Source organism: Meleagris gallopavo, chromosome 3 (assembly GCF_000146605.3).
Source record: "Meleagris gallopavo isolate NT-WF06-2002-E0010 breed Aviagen turkey brand Nicholas breeding stock chromosome 3, Turkey_5.1, whole genome shotgun sequence".
Taxonomy (NCBI): Eukaryota; Metazoa; Chordata; class Aves; order Galliformes; family Phasianidae; genus Meleagris; species Meleagris gallopavo.
The window spans coordinates 26,445,190-26,461,483 of NC_015013.2; the positions used below are offsets into that span (position 1 = coordinate 26,445,190).

The window sequence follows — 16,294 nt, forward strand, 5'->3', positions numbered from 1 at the left end:
TTTGGTGATAAATTTGTTTCTTTTAAAAATATTTCAGATATGCAACTTTACCATGGATGTATCTTGTATCCAGATTCTTCTCAAGTTCAGATGTAGCTTTTATTTCTTACATCTCCTTAAACTTTGTGTTTGGCCTTTGTACCATGCTGGTGACTCTGCTACCTCGTTTGTTAGCTATAATTTCCAAAGTCCAGGTGAGAATGAAACCTTAGCTTTGTGTTACTGTGAGAAGTATACGCACATCTGCATGTGTACATGCCTATGTATGTATACAGGTCCTTCTGAAAGTAATGCCTCCTCTTTATTTCCCTGAAAGCTACAACAGATTAACAGAGCACAACAACACTATTTGATAGAAAAAATTCTCAGCTACAAAACACTGTCTTTCAACATAGCCACCACCATTAGCTATGGACTTCTGACAGCAATGGCCTGCATGCCACTCTTCTGAAAATCTGCACCACGGAAGGTGACCCAATGTCACTGCTGCTGAAACACAGCACCCTTTGCCTCACTGTGCTCACACACACTGCTTGGTCTCCATAAACATTCAGCAAGTGTCTATGAATGTCAGTGGGTGCAATTTTTTTTTCTGCATGGAGGAATTCAATTCCATGCCTTTGCTTAATCTGCACTTTTCATGTCAGATACCATTTTGTCAGTGCCCCTCTGCTGCTGTCTGCCACAGCAAGTAAATGTAATGGAATATTGGTGGGAAGGTTCAGTGTCTACTGCCATAGCATTAATGTCTGCCTCTGATGTTGTGGGCCAACGTTAAGGAAAGAAATAAAAGAATGGTTGGCATTACTTTTGGAGAAGCCCTCATATATGGATATGTATTTATATACATCTACATGTGCACAGACAAGATCATTTCCAGCTGAAAATGTAGCCATTTTGAATCTTCATGATTTTTTTTTTATCTCCATATATGTTGTTCTGCTTATTCCTATCTTGAGTTTTGACTTGCTTATAACTAGAAAAAAAAGAAAAAAAAAAGATGTAGCTTGTACTGTAATAATGAATTAAGTTGTAATTTGTCAAAATAGGGGCTATTCAGATCCACTTGAATAGGTTATGTATACTATAAAATGTCTTTGAATAATATTGACATAAGAGATAATCTGCTTATTTCTAGGATCTGTAATGCACTTTTTGGGTAGCAATATGCATTCTCACTCTACATATACAATTAATTTTCTTTATTCATAACCTGATGAAGAAAAAGCAGAATGTGTATTTGACTACTTATGCATGTACTAGATCAAAAACTTGCTGTTTGAAGCCAAATATGGATTATACATCACTCAAGTTTGGAAGGACACTGACTTGGTGTTAAGTGGATGATTTAGAATTAATAAAATTCAAATATTAATATTTTAAGTAAATGAAATGATCACAGCCATGTGTCTATTGTCACTGTCTGTAAATGTCAATCTTCACTAGAATTCCACAGCTGTGGACACTCTAAAATTTAGACACTCTAAAACACAGTAAGAGATGATTGTTGTTTCAAAAGAGTTCACAGTATGTTCTGCTGAAATCAGTTTGCCTTGAGTGAGATTTGAATGCTGTATCCAGCTTATTGAATGTCCTTAAGATTTGGTTAGAAAAAACTCACATTTTTTCCTTTTTTTTTCTTTTTCTTGCTGAATTTTAAGAGTTTTCAGTACATCTACAAGATCCTCAAATGGGTATTTATCATATTCCCACAATTCTGCTTAGGCCAAGGTTTAATAGAACTTTCATACAACCAGATCAAATTTGACCTAACCAGCAACTTTGGAATAGATTCGTATGTAAGCCCTTTTGAAATGAATTTTCTGGGCTGGATTTTTGTGGAAATGGCCCTACAGGGAACAGTTCTTCTTCTTTTACGGCTGTTTTTCCATTGGGATCTCCTCCAGAAACCAAGGTGTGTATGTTATCATTTGTGTTCTGCCATAGTGGACAGTTAACTAATTTTTAAAGTAAGAAAATGGTAGCATTCCATTCATTTGGGTAGTCTGTTTTATTTGTTTCTAAGTTATTTGAACTAAAATATCTAATGATTTTATGCTCTCATGCTCCCATTCCGAACTAAGGATTTCCTTTTCTGATTTAAGTACTGTTTCAGTGTGGAGTTTATATTCAGTCTAAAATCCCAGTTGCTGTTTCTTATGAGTAATAGAGTACAGCTATGTTTTAGGAAGGAGAAAAATTTAAACATGTACGTGATGTATAAAAAGCACAAGTACTTGCTGTCTCCCTTGGCTTCTGCAGAGATTGAATCAACAATCTTTGAAGGATTGCAACCAGGGAAATATTCAGAGTATAGTAATGTCCAATTTGTTGTCACCTTCTATTTTAGGGGTCAGCATTCAGTTAACAACATGGTCAACCCATCAGAAGATATTGATGTAGAAATGGAGCGACAGCGACTTTTTGGGGGAAGAACTGGTAATGATGTCCTTCTTCTGTACAATCTCAGGAAGTGTTACGGAGGTTTCAATAAGAAGAACGCAGCTGTGGAAAACATAAGCTTGGGAATAACAAAGGGAGAGGTAAAGAGGACTTTTTTTTCTTTCAGAATAACTCTTGACTCTGAACAGTTGTTTGGACCTGCATATCTGCAATCAAATTATGGTTGTAGCAGTAGAACAACTTTAATTGTAGCAATTTCTGTAAATTAATATCTTGATAGGAGAAGAATTTTTGGTGGTCTTCCAGAAGCAACAGTTTGCATGTTTTTTTTCTTGTTTGTTTGTTTTGTTTTTTAAATTCAACACTGTATCAGAGTCTTAATTCTTTTATCTTGTTTATCTTAGGCAAGTTAATATTTTACTGGCTAGCATAATAAAATACCGGGGGAGAGCAAAGCAGTTCAGTGTCCAAAGAGAGCAAAGAATATCTAACTCAACTGCAAACTGTGAACAGTATCCTGAATTTGTCCGAAGGCAAATTGTATTTCTCATATTGAAATCATCCCACTGTTTATCAGTAAAACAGTTAATGAAACAAGTATTTTAAAAGTTATGGAGTGCTATTTTTAGTCTTAATACAAATACTGCCCTAACTTACGAATGTATTCTTTGCAGTGGTACTCTGTTTGGAGTCATTATCTAGGATGTTCACCGTTCATTAACTTGTACAAAGTGAAGCAGCTGAGAAATATCGACTATAGACTGGCTCTCAAATTGGATGTGAAAATCTCAAGTTCAATTCTAGCACTTTATAATAAAACTGATAACTAATGCATTAAATTATAGAACAGAGGTTTAAGTGGAGGGCTAGAATACTAGATAAGTCACTTGTAGGAAAGTAAGAAGTAATCAAAGCATTTTATTTTATTTGAAATTTATTTTCTATTGAAAAAGGAATTGCACATAGTAAACAGTCATATTAACTGTTTTACAAACAAGACAGGAAATATGAAAAAATACCCATTGAAGAGTTAACACAATGTAGTAGATCAATTCTTCTTCTTCTTCTTTTTTTTAATCTCCATTAGTGCTTTGGACTCCTGGGAACAAATGGAGCTGGGAAAAGCACAACGTTTAAGATGCTGACTGGAGATATTGTTCCATCTGCAGGGCGTGCTGTTATCCGAACTCCTACAGGGTAAATAATGCAGGGTTGGATCAGAATAGTACTACTGGATAATGCCAGTGATCAAAGACTCAGCAGTCTTCCGTCATTTTTACTTGTAGTATAGAGACCTATTTTGTTCCCTTTTAAATGTATATTACATCATCACTGTCAAGCTTTGTCAGGAAGGGCAGGGATTATGACAGCAGTTATCTAGTAGCAAAAGAGTAGTAAGCCTTAGTTTTAACAAAAATCTTCATGTTTGTTATGTCCAGATAAATGGACATATCTCTCCGTTCTGGACTGAAATGTTTCCAGCCTTAGAATGATGATCACTGCTTCAAGTGGATACTTTTAAAATATTTCCTGGCACTTGTGTCATTTAGTGTCATTAATTATTTAATCAATACAGACTGTAATTAGGATAGGAGATAGTCTTAGTTGTATTGAAGCTAACTTTGATGGAGGAATAGGTGAATAATGCCTTTTTTGGCTTAGATATAACCAACATTTACAGATTTTTACTAAGAACATTGCTGGGAAGAAAAAATTATTTTAAGGTCAAGCCAAAGTAAAAAGTCCTTATATTGCATGTATGCTTGTGAGTTTGTATTTTGGGCTTGTAAATGATTTTAAAGTTTCCTTTTAAAATCATACCTATTTCAAAATATGTCTTTTGAAGAAGTAGAGGTGAGGGTTTAATTCAGAAAAATTTTAAATGAAATATTTTGAAATTTCCAAAATGAGAATTTGCATGTCTGTGTTTTAGAATGTAAATGCTTTTGTACGTCAGTATTTTCTCACTTCTTTAGGAAAGATCCAGTAGATTTAATGTTAAAATGAAAAATTCTGTTTAAGTAGTGACATGAGAGGGTGTTTATACAGGTAGTTGTTTTCATTTATTTCCCAAAACAAAGCAGATTTTTTTTCTCAGACATTAAGCAATAATGACAAAAAAAAAGTGATTAAAAATTAGGTAACAAATAACATTTGCTGTTCTTTGAAACATGGAGTTGGAATGTGTTTACAAAGATATTACGGAGGTCAGAAGAGGATTTGAGAATTGTGGAAATACAATGATCTGTAATGATTTCTAATATGCTATTGTCCTCAAGACAGTATCTAAGCTCCAGATTTTGTTTAGATGCTAAGAGTTACTCTAAGCTTTAATGGGACTCATCTTTGGTCCTTTTTGTGCTTCCAGGGATCTCACATGGGTTTCCCTACACAATGTGGTATCACATCTATATATAGGAAAATGAATTGATCTGGTGTGATAATTCCAATATCTTAATATTCACTTCAAAGCAAACATAAAGTCATAAGAATATATTTCATTGTCAGGAATATATTTTAATGACAGTTAAACTAGATTTATTAAATACATGATTTATTTTATCAGAATTCCTAAAGGTAACTTGCCAAAAAAATCACAAAACAATTTAACAATGCTTGTATTCCTTTTACAAGAGTGTTTTAATGCACTTCTAGCTAAATAGATCAAAATTCTTCTGGGAGTTCAACTTCTGTATGCTCCTGGTATTTAATAATAGATTTGAATAGACACTAATACCTGATAATTTGTGCTACATAATAACATAATGCATGATTATACTGCTAGCCATCTTGTGTATTACTTTGATTTCTCCCACTGTATTTTTAAAATCTAACATGTAAGTAAAATGTAATGTTATTTACTATGAAGTAGAATGTAGATAATGAAATTTGACACATTTAGAAGACTAGAGAGGAAGTTGTAGGAGATGGTTACATTTAAGTGTCTGTAATATCTTTGACAATATGATATTATTTTATGATGTTGGATCAGGTTAGGGGTTTCATTGTTTCTTCCACAGCTGAAGACAGAAGACCACAAGTGAATGTAAAGCCCATATTTCTATGTTTATTCTAATATTGTAAAAGTGTAAACCTCAAGTGGGAGCTGCAGTTGCACAGTAGCTAACCTTGGCAAAGCAAATTGCTTTGAGGCTAAGAGTAGAGATCTGACTAATTTGCTGCGTGTGTTGTATTACATTCTGGCAAACCACAATGTAATGTGTTGCTGTACTACTGTAAATCAAGCGAGGGCAAATTTTTTGTCTCTTAATAGATTATAGCCACAGCCAGCCTGGAGAATCCTTTATTAGCACTTGGACTACTGCTAAAATTATTCATCCAAAGCAGAATATTATATTAATAATATATACATATATATGTATATATGTATGTATACATGTATTTTCCTGAATAGGTTTGATTTATAGTCTTAAAACCAAAAAAGAGAGTTGTGAACCAACTCAACTATCTGTAGCCTGTTGAGAAGATACAAAGATGCTTGTGATAAGATTTGATGTTACCATCTTAGTTGAATTCCAGGCACAGCCATTTCCTTTTCTGAGAGCAATCAGGTTTATCCTACATAAAAGTACAAGAACTGGTACAAATAACAAGTTTCCAAACAGTGGGAAAAACAAAAAAATTTGAAATATTCTGTGTAGCAGTTGATACTTTTGTGTCCTAAATCCTCATTCAGTTTTAGACATCTCTAAATTGTTATTTACATCTTTGTTAGTTACAACTGAGAACAGCTATTAAAATTAGTGCTTCTGAGTCCCGGATCTTTAGCTACCACGCTTAAGTCTTGGGAGCCAAAACCAAGAAATTTCAGTATGATAGACATATGAATCTCTTTTAATTTGCTATCTTATACAATGAGTTCTCTAAGGAATATATTTACTTCATATGAGGAAGGCAACTGCAGCTTTCAGATATTTGCTCTCAAAAGATTTGTTTGTGTCTGATAATTGTTTATATCTTAACAAAACTTCACATAATTGTAGAACATAGCTCTGTCTGATGTGTGTATTGGGTGCCCAAGGGGCTTTAATTGGATTGATTTGTACTTGTTCCTGAAATAAACCACTGAAGGAGGATATAATGCTAAGAACTCTTTGTTACACCCCAATATTGTTTTCAAGGGCCTGGTATTTCTCAGAGAGGCAGAGGAGAGGTTGCCAAAGAAAGCAGTTGATGGCCACCGCTTGCTGGTCTAGAGTCTTCTTTATTTAAAACCTATGTCATTAAGCAGCTTCCATAGAGACATTACCTCTGGTAGTGATTCCTGATTAGCAGTTTGGGAAGCAACATAGGAAAGATCCCATCTCTGCTATATGTGACTGGAAAGAACACAACTCTTATAAACCTGTCTTATTCTGAAAGACTGGATAAGATTTTTTAAATTCAGAAAGTTACTAAGAGTTCTACGTTAAAGGACATAATACTACAAATGCATTCTTTCTGATGAATTCTTCATGATCAAATAAAGAAATTAATATGAAAAATTATTAGTTTAAATATTTGAGAACATAACTGGTATAATTCCATGCACAAAATTCTTAATTTATAACTGTTCCTGTTTCACTGAATAACAGTGCTTGAAAGGTCCTGGTTAAAAGAAAAAAAAGTATATTTTCCTGATAATTAGTGTAATAGTCACAGAGTATGGAACAGAATAAGAAGGATTTCTTTCAGGCAACTGCACTGACATCAGATTTTAATTTTACAAGAAAACTTTTGCACCTTTGGACAACTCAAGACAAGAAATTGAAGATCTGATTTTCAAAAGTGTATGTTGAATTGCAAAGTAGAATTTTTGGAACTTCAGCCTAGAACATTTTGGAGGTAGATAGGCTTGCATACAAAGAGCTGTGTTTCTCATACAGTGATAATCAAGGGTGTTGAGGGGAATCCTGCTAGACTGTAAAAGTAAGAAAATGTATTAATGATCTCCAGCTGCCTTTTTAAAAGGGCAGAAAAGCAGATTCACAATACCTTCGTATGCATAAAAAAGATTTGTTGGCCTATATGCTATTTATTTGTTGAATGTTTAATAAAAGAAAAAAATAAATAAAGGAACATATCGCTAAGAATTGGAAATAATTTCACTTTTTTTTGGTAACAAAAGCTTAGTTGAGATGCATAAAATCTTGTGCAACAGATTTTGGTATTGTTCAGATTCATAAAGGAGGTGCAGAAATTTGTATTAAATGCTGAATCTAGCTTAATTTCTTCTGCACATTAACTTTTCTTGGCATTCCCTTTGATTAGGATACTTTTGGGGAAGGGAAGGCTTCTGATCTGTTTTTAAACTCTCTTTTTGATAAATTACAAATCAATTAGATATTTTTAATTAGTGCATGTGCCTAAACTTTGATTTATATTAGCATTTACATGAGAATGCTCGTTCATAGTATGTGAGCTGAGCAGTCTACCAAGAAACTCTTTTTTAGATTTTCATATTCGGCTGAAAAGTCTTTTAGGCAACTTCTAACCTTTGCAGTCCCATTCTGCTTGTAACTGTGACCTCATAAATGTACTTCAGTAAGAGAAATAATAGGAATTTATCACTAAGTATAGTCACTCTTATAAAGGTAATAGCAAAATGCTATTCATAGGGGATTTTGCCTTTTTTATTATTTTATGTAACTCGTTAACATTGCCATTATCAGTGACATATCTGTCCAGATCTAATATAAAAAATAATTAACGTATGAAGAAAATGTCTCCATGTTAGGTATATTTCCAACCTCAATGTTAAAAAGTGGCAAAGGAGGTGAAATACTGACACTAAAGTACCAGCAGTTTCTTTGGCAAAGTTCAGAAATATTAAAAGCAAAAAGGAAAATGACTAGAAAACAAATTTTTTTAGTAAAATTTGCTTACCTGTATTTATAAAGGATGATGCTATAATACAATAGAAGATACTTGGCTGCATGGTCTGTATGCTTAGATTGGTCCTTTATGCTCTCTGTAGTGCTTATGTTCCTCTGTAAGGGTACAAATGGACTTTTAAATTACCTTATGGTTAGCTCTACTTCTATGAGTAGATAGCCACCTTTGCACAAGCTGGCTAAATGAAAGCTAGCGTGGATGTTCATGAACGTTTCCAGAGTTCTTTTTTTTTCCTTTTTTTTTAGTGTACAACTGGCATTGGATATTCCCCTTTGCATGTTACAACCTTAGTCTTCTTTAATGACTCTGTATCATAAAACCTTCTTCAACTAAGAAAGGCAGAAGAAAAAGCATCAAAATTCTTATAGTTTGGTTTGCCTTTTTTTTCTCAAGCTGTTTTGCAGTCTTCTCCTTTGTAGTTTGCTGAATAGAGTATGCTTTAAGTTCATACTCAGCACAGTCTCAGTTGTTGTGGGTGCATAGTCAAAGTAGTTACAGCGTGCCTAATCTTGTTCATAAGAGGCTTGAAACATTTGGCTGTCTTCCATTTGTAATTAATTTATCTCCTATGAATTTCCATTTCCTTCTGCACAGCTATCCTCCATGATAGCAACTCCCTATCCTATTTGAATTAAAAGTGAGTCATCTCAGCTGTTGGATTACAAAGAGATAGGACCTAAGAACTGTTCTCCAAAGATGGAAAAGTAAGATGCATCTATAGAGATACAATTTGGACTTTTTGATAATTATGATTAATAATTAAAAATGTAATTCAAATGGCTTTACTTGAAAGGCAGAATAAATTTGCATCAGTATAATGGCTGAGATAGCTGTTGTTACGGTGTGTATCTGTATAATTAGTTAAATTGTACCTCAACTTCAGTTACAGTAATTATATTTTAACCTTGATTTTTTATAATGTTAATTGAGCTTTAGTATGCATGGAATTGAACATGCAGTTATGAGTACAATGGAATGTCTAACTACTTTTGCAATTTGTAAGTTTATATTTCATTCTGACTAAATAATGGAATTTATCTCTGCAGAAGACATTGTAAGTAGAATATATATAATTGCCTTTATTTTAACTGCATTCAAACACTGCAGAAAGAGCATACAAAAATGAATGAAAATGTGCAGCATAATCAATAGTGAAACAGTTTTTCATAAACAGCCAAACAGCTCATATTGGTGGAATTAAGTTGCCTTGAAATTGAGGTCGTGCATATGAATGTCCACCCACAGCTTCCTACGCTATAATGTTGGTAACCACTGTGACAATTAAGAAGCAAATCCAGTCTCTGCAATAATTAGCCTTGCCTTCTGGAAGCTGCAGGTCCAGTTCATGTTGCAGAAAGGAACAGGTTTCATCCAAGATTTCTCACAATTTCTAGTATTTTTTTCTCTATTCAGTGCAAACAAAAGCTCAAATCATCCCAGGGTAGCTCTTGCGGCTGGAATCAGATTCCAGCAGTGTTAAAACACACAAAAAATGGATGGAAGTAAATGTCTTAAAACAATCTGCAAAGGAATTAATTTAAATGGAAGTTTTGTCCAGTCAGAGTTTTTATTATCTCCAGTACCTTGCAAGGCTGACAAATGTTTTTCATCATTAACACAAAACTTTGAAATGTTAGCAATCCAAACTTACAGAAACCTCCTTGTTTTTTTTCTAGAAGGACTCACAACAGTTTATCACAATTTTCACAGAAAAAATGGAAACCAAAGTATTTAGAAAAGATTGGAATACAATATTTTAGAGGCTTCAAGAGCTTCTCTCAGTTTTTTTTTCTTAAGAATGATGTATTTTCTGTTGACCTTTTCAGGAAGTATAATAAAAAATGTAGTTTTGCAAGTGTAAATCTTTACTTAATGTATACAGTATTCCGGACACATTCTGTTCGTTTCATCTATTGCAGCTGTTTCACTTTACAAGAGGAATTAAATAGTAAATGAATGTATTGATGGCCCCAGAATTGAATATTATATGCCAGATGGGTCTCATGAGAGCAGAGTAGAGGGACAAAATCCCCTCCCTCAACCTGCTTGTTGATCCTTTCTTTTTTTGGACATTTACTCAGTGATATTGCTGAGGAAAGAATAGGAGTTGTACTGTACATACTGAAAAAGTTTCAATAAAAAGCTAGAATCTATATATGGCTTTTTTTTCCTTCTGTTCATGTTCCTTTCTGCAATATATAGGCAGGCATCTAGAGATGGAAAAACGTTAGGTCCATGAGTTCATTAGTGGATAAGTTAGAATTTCTTTACTAATGGGAATGTTCTAAATGTTCAAGGTCAGCACTAATGGATGCAGTTGTAAGATAATGACCAAGCAAAGTAAGAGTATTAAATGATGTATTCTCACTGTATTCCTCTTTATGAAAACTAAAGGTTGCTGAGTGGGATCTTGTTCATTACAGGCTGTATGCACCTCATAGGAAGCGCAGCACTAAACTCGTATCTGTGTAATTAGCGCTGGGGACACTGAGGTGTTTTTATTTCCTGATGCAAACTGAGTAACTATTGCCTAATCAAGTTCTAGCTAAAGGACATCAGGCATCTGTTATTTTTTGCAACCATGCACACTAATTTTTTGTTCTTCGTGGTACGGATCCATTCTGAACTATATGTATCTATCCGTACAGAAACTTCATGCTGAGTAAATGTCCCTGAATTTACCCCTGAGTGTGATTTGTTCTCTTGTGACTGAACTTGGCATATTACCAGAATTAGTTCTTAGTTCTCCAAGGAGAGTACCTGCACCAAAAAGGAAGCATTGTTACTGTGCCTGAATCTTTCTAGTATAGCAAAATTTATACAATTCACTCTATTTAGTAGAACCTTGATAGCATTTTACTGTAGTTTTATAGTGTTAAAACTCATTAAATGAAGAATCCACAGCTTCTGTCAGGTTATGCAGAAAGATCAACATTATTGAATCCATATCTTAGGTAAATTTGACCTTAAAAAACTCTTTTGATTATTTGATTTAGATATGGCTAGAACCTGAGCTGGGTTATTTAAAATAACTTGTAAGTAGTTATAGATGAATGACAAAATACAGTCCCGTACCCTTCCCACTTCCCTTTTTTTTTTTTTTTTTCCCCTCTATTTCTTTGTCTAGCAAGATGTCTACAGGCAGATAGTTAACTTCTTTGGCACCATCCAAAGTTGCATAGGTACTAAACTTTTACATCCTTGCTATTAAGAGCAAAGGCCCATTCTAATTAGTAACCAGCAAGGCTTATCACAATCATGATAAGTTGTCTTTTGACAGGATTAAAATATTTTTATGCTGCGATTCATCAAGTAAAATGCAGTGTCTGTTTCCCTTTCCCTTTCCCTTTCTCTTTTCCCCCAGTCTTGTTAAGACTCAGGAGATATATATTTATATTTGCACTAATGCTGGTATTTGTAGATCTTCCATTTAAAACATTTACTTTGTGTTTAAGTGGTTAATTGTATATTTATTTCTCTTAACCAGAAACAGTAAAAAAAGGGGGGGGGGTGAACCATTCTGTAATTCAGAAGCTTTTAAAAACTTTTTCTTTCAAAACTTTTTTCTCTTTTAAAATAGAATAGCTTAATTTTGACAGGTCTTTTCTGTAAATGTAAATCAGCATCATTGAATGTTGGATTAGATGATGGAATAAATAAGATAGATTTAGTGTCATTATGGCTAATGAGGCACCCTTGCAATCAAGCTTGCTTCTTAGCAATGAATGCAATTTCAAGTAATGCTGTACAGCTACAAAGAGATGGACAAAGTCCCTGAAATCAGAATCACTTTTTTTCCCAAGTATTATCTGTAAGCTTACTAGGCTTTAATAGTTTGTTTTTTTTTGTTTTTTTGTTTTCTTTGTATGTGTTTTATTGCTTAGAGAACGCATAGAGAATGCATGTATGGATGTGTACATACATACGCAGACACTGAGCGTGTGCTTCCTCTCTAAAGACTAATGTCTCTCTAATTGAATTTGAATGTGAATGTGATGCATGTGCATCTCCTTAGAGCAAGGCCTTTGTATACAGGAGAGGTAAACCTGGTAAGATTTAGTTCTCATAGATCTGTCCTCCTTCTGTATTGGTCTGTTTATTTTGACCTGCATTCCTTTAGAGCAGTGAAACATGAATAGCAGCCCGAAAGTCTGAGAAAGGGACAAAAACCTTGCCATGATTGTAATTAGTGCTGTGTTAAGTGATGGTAATGAGCCTGAATCGCTTCACTTACCTACACATTAAAAGGCAACTGTGCTTGCCTTGAAGACTCTGTATTCCAAGGTTGAAAATCAGGACCATCTTTTTTACACAACATTTTGTTTTTTTCTTTAAACAGCTCTGAAATGGATATACTGTCAGCAAGCTCTGAAGGCACTCTTATCGGCTACTGTCCGCAGCAAGATGCACTGGATGAACTTTTAACGGGTTGGGAACACCTTTATTATTACTGCACACTGCGTGGAATTCCAAAACAACATATTTGTAAGGTAATTCCAGAACAGATTTGTATGTTTGTATGTATGCAGCTAGGTTGGGCAATGGAGTTTTTGAAATGATGGTACTCTTTTACATGAGAGAATATCCAATATTTCATCTTAACAGTTTTAGTCGTAAGGTTTTTATTATTGCTAATTTGTCTAAACAAAATGGAATTTTTTCTTTCTCTTACACCAATTTAAAATACAGTAACATCACTAAAGATAGTGAAATAACACTAAGGTAAAAACAATTTCTGGTACACAAACTCTAACGGAAACAAAATGAAATTTATAAATGATTCAATAACTTCCTTGTCAACATAGAGACCTGGGAGGAAACACCACATGTCTGAAGTCATGCACCTTTTCTTCAGAGGTAGGATTAAACTGAAGGAATTTGTTGAATTTCTATGAAAAGAACTGTCATGATTTCAGCTGACACAGAGTTGATTTTCTTCATTGTGACTGGTATGATGCTATGTTTTGGATTTAGGAGAAAAACTGTGTTAATAGCACACTAATGGCATAGTTGTTGCTGATCAGTGTTGTACAGAGCCAGAGACAATTCAGTTTCTCAGCTTTGCACACTTCCCTGCCATTGAGGTGTTGGGGGTGCACAGGGAGCTGAGAGGGCACAGAACCAAGACAGCTGACCTAAAATGGCCAAAGAAATATTCCATACCATATGACATCATATGAAAAAATTGTACAACTGAGGGAAGTTGGCCATGGGGGCAGCTGCTGCTTTTAGAGACTGGCTTTGTTTTGTGTATGTGTGTCTATAAGTGTGTGTGTGTGTATATATATATATATAATTATAATTACTATTATTTTTCTCTTCCCATCTCTGTACATAATTTTTATCTTAGTCTACAAATTCTACGCTTCTGATTCTCTCCCTCATCCTACTGGGAGTGGGAGGGTGAGTGAAAGTCTGTGTGGTGTTTAGCTTCTTGCTGGATTAAACCACAACAAAAACCTAAAAACCTGTGTGCTGAGGCCAAACGATAGCTGCCAGCATTAAGCTAGTAGAAGTTTTCACCTTCAAGACAGTGGCTGGATGCAAACTGCCTGCTGGGAGCAGTCTTTGAAACTTTCCAGCTGCATGGAGTTGTCTCAAGAGGAGAAACCATCTCTGTGATAGAAGTTTCTGATTTGACCTGCACTTAAGCAGTCCACTCTCTTGTGCATCTCCCTTTACAAGTGAAAACTAGAGTGTGATAGATCAGTACCATTTCTGTTGTATAGACTGTAGACTGGTCCTGTGTAAATGCTAAGTCTGTATAGTAGTCTTCATTGTCTGCCCAGAGAAGCTGTGGATGCCTTATCTCTGGAGGTAATTAAGGCCAGGTTGGATGGGGTCCTGGACAGCCTGATCTGATGAGTGGCAACCCTTCCCATGGCAGGGGGTTGGAACCAGATGGAATTACTTCCAACCCAAGCCATTCTATGATTATTCTTGTAACTTCCATAAGGCTGTCTATCTTCTTCCTTTTCCTTTTCTCTGAAGCAAGACTGCATCACTTTTTTCTATGTGCCTGTTGTCTTCTTGGTTATTGCCTTAGGGTCCAAGTGATTTGCAGTCCATTCCTTATCTGTTGAGTCTGACACCTTCATGTCACACCTTTTTTCCCCAACAGAGTGTTCAGAAATAGCTACTATCTTGACATAAAAAAAGCATCAGGGAAGATGATATTTTGAATTTTTCCTTAAGCTAATTAGTTGGGTGTTTCTGGATCAGAAGTTGAAGGAAATAAAAAATTCTTACGTCTTTATACTTTCTACTGGGTTATCACCTTAACAGAGCCCGGCTTAGTGCTTTAACAATACGCTCCTTGCAGGATACTTAGAAATCACACTATGGTCTTTAACTTAGTTGTTTGCTGTTTTAAACTCAACATCACTAATTTTTGCTTCAAAGTACTGATGAAGTACAAATAACTTGAATATGTTTCCCTTGATCTAAAGAAGATACGTGAAAAAATAATTGTTAATGTACTAAACTCCTCAACCATGAGTACTTGTTTTCTCCTTCAACAGGCAGGTGTAACAGTTGGGCTAAAATCCTGTCATCACTAGAATTTATTATTATGGAGCTTTAATGGACACATAGGTAATAACAGATCCTGGCATTTCTCCTTGGATCTGTGAAGTCATTCAAAAGGATGCTGGTAAATATTCATACATCTTAAAATAATTATTGAATTCTTTTGGTCCTCAGTGCAATTTAAAACAGGAATAAAATTTAGATAGTTTAACTACACCACAGTGCTCTTTAAAATGCTGTAAATACAGCTTTCAAGTTTTTATTCTTATCATCTTCAGAAGAAAGAACAATATATTCTTATAATGGTCCAAATGGTCTTAAATGTCCAATTGATACACCATGTGTTATAAACAAAGGAGTTTCTAAGACAAGAGGAGTCTAACTTTCAGAAGCACTTGACTGATAGAAGTTCCTAGTTTTAAATAAATTTCAAGGCATTCACTAAGCTCGCAGACTTGGGTTCATATGCAACGTGTTACTCTCAGCAAACACACCCATAAAGTAAATATTATTTCCCTTTGTGAATAGACCAAAGCCCATGAAGCTAGGCAGATAGTGACTCTCTGAGAGAAGAATGGAGTTAAAATGAGTCTGTAGTGTTGGCTCCCACAACAGCTGTTTGGGAGACAGCTACGCTGTCTGGATGAGGAACAGGATCAGGACGTAACGTGGAGCCTTGAGAATGGATACATATCTGTGGTGTGCTTAAGGACCTGCATTTCATAAATAACCTGTCCTACGCTGCACTGAACTTAGCTCAGGTGTCTGGGAAATCTTCCAGATTGCAACGAGCAAGAAGATACCACTAGATTTCTATGCTGTGTCTGCAGAGTCTCTCTCTGTAGATGCAAATAAACACTGCTGTGATTGCTGTCTCCTGCCTGTACTTGGCGAGGAGCCAGAGTAACCCAGCTTCCTGTACTTTCTCTGAAGATCATATGACATTTTTGCTCTCTGGAAAATATATTCATTACATTGCAAATGTAGACATATAATTGGTGTACCTATGAGTTTCCATTTTGTATTCAGATCCAGGTGTTCTCTGGCAATTAGTAAAAAGGTACTGCAATGGCTGCTCTGAAAACGGAATGGTAATTTCTGTACTGTTCCCCCTTCAAGTGGGTAGAAATCAATTCTGTGTTATTTAGAGATGAGTTACATTACTGTGGTGCACTGAGGAGAGATGACTGTTAATCTGCAGACTATTCTGAGCCTTAGATGGTCTAGGGGTAGCCTTTTGTACCTTAGTTTCACATCTGTGCGATAGAGACTGTTTTTCCTTTTAGCTGCCCTAGTTTTTGGTCTGTGTAAATGGGAGAGCAGACTTTCTTGCCATATGCTTGTGATTAAGGCATCAAAGGCCTCCCACAAATAACATTTAGCTACTCTGGTTTACCTTCAACAACTGAAGTGCAGATACCTCAGAGGAAAACAAATGTTTTTGTCAGCAGGTCCTTCCTGTGGTGTG

General features: G+C 35.1%; 1 protein-coding gene across 1 annotated transcript in view; it reads left to right on the plus strand.

Annotated features, from left to right (window-relative positions):
• Positions 1–16,294, plus strand: part of ABCA13 (ATP binding cassette subfamily A member 13) — a 170,318-nt gene that overhangs the window by 125,792 nt on the left and 28,232 nt on the right. The window contains 5 exon segments of the mRNA XM_031552699.1: positions 38–194; positions 1,662–1,915; positions 2,351–2,543; positions 3,491–3,600; positions 12,638–12,788. Of these exon segments, the coding sequence (XP_031408559.1) occupies positions 38–194; positions 1,662–1,915; positions 2,351–2,543; positions 3,491–3,600; positions 12,638–12,788 (865 nt within the window).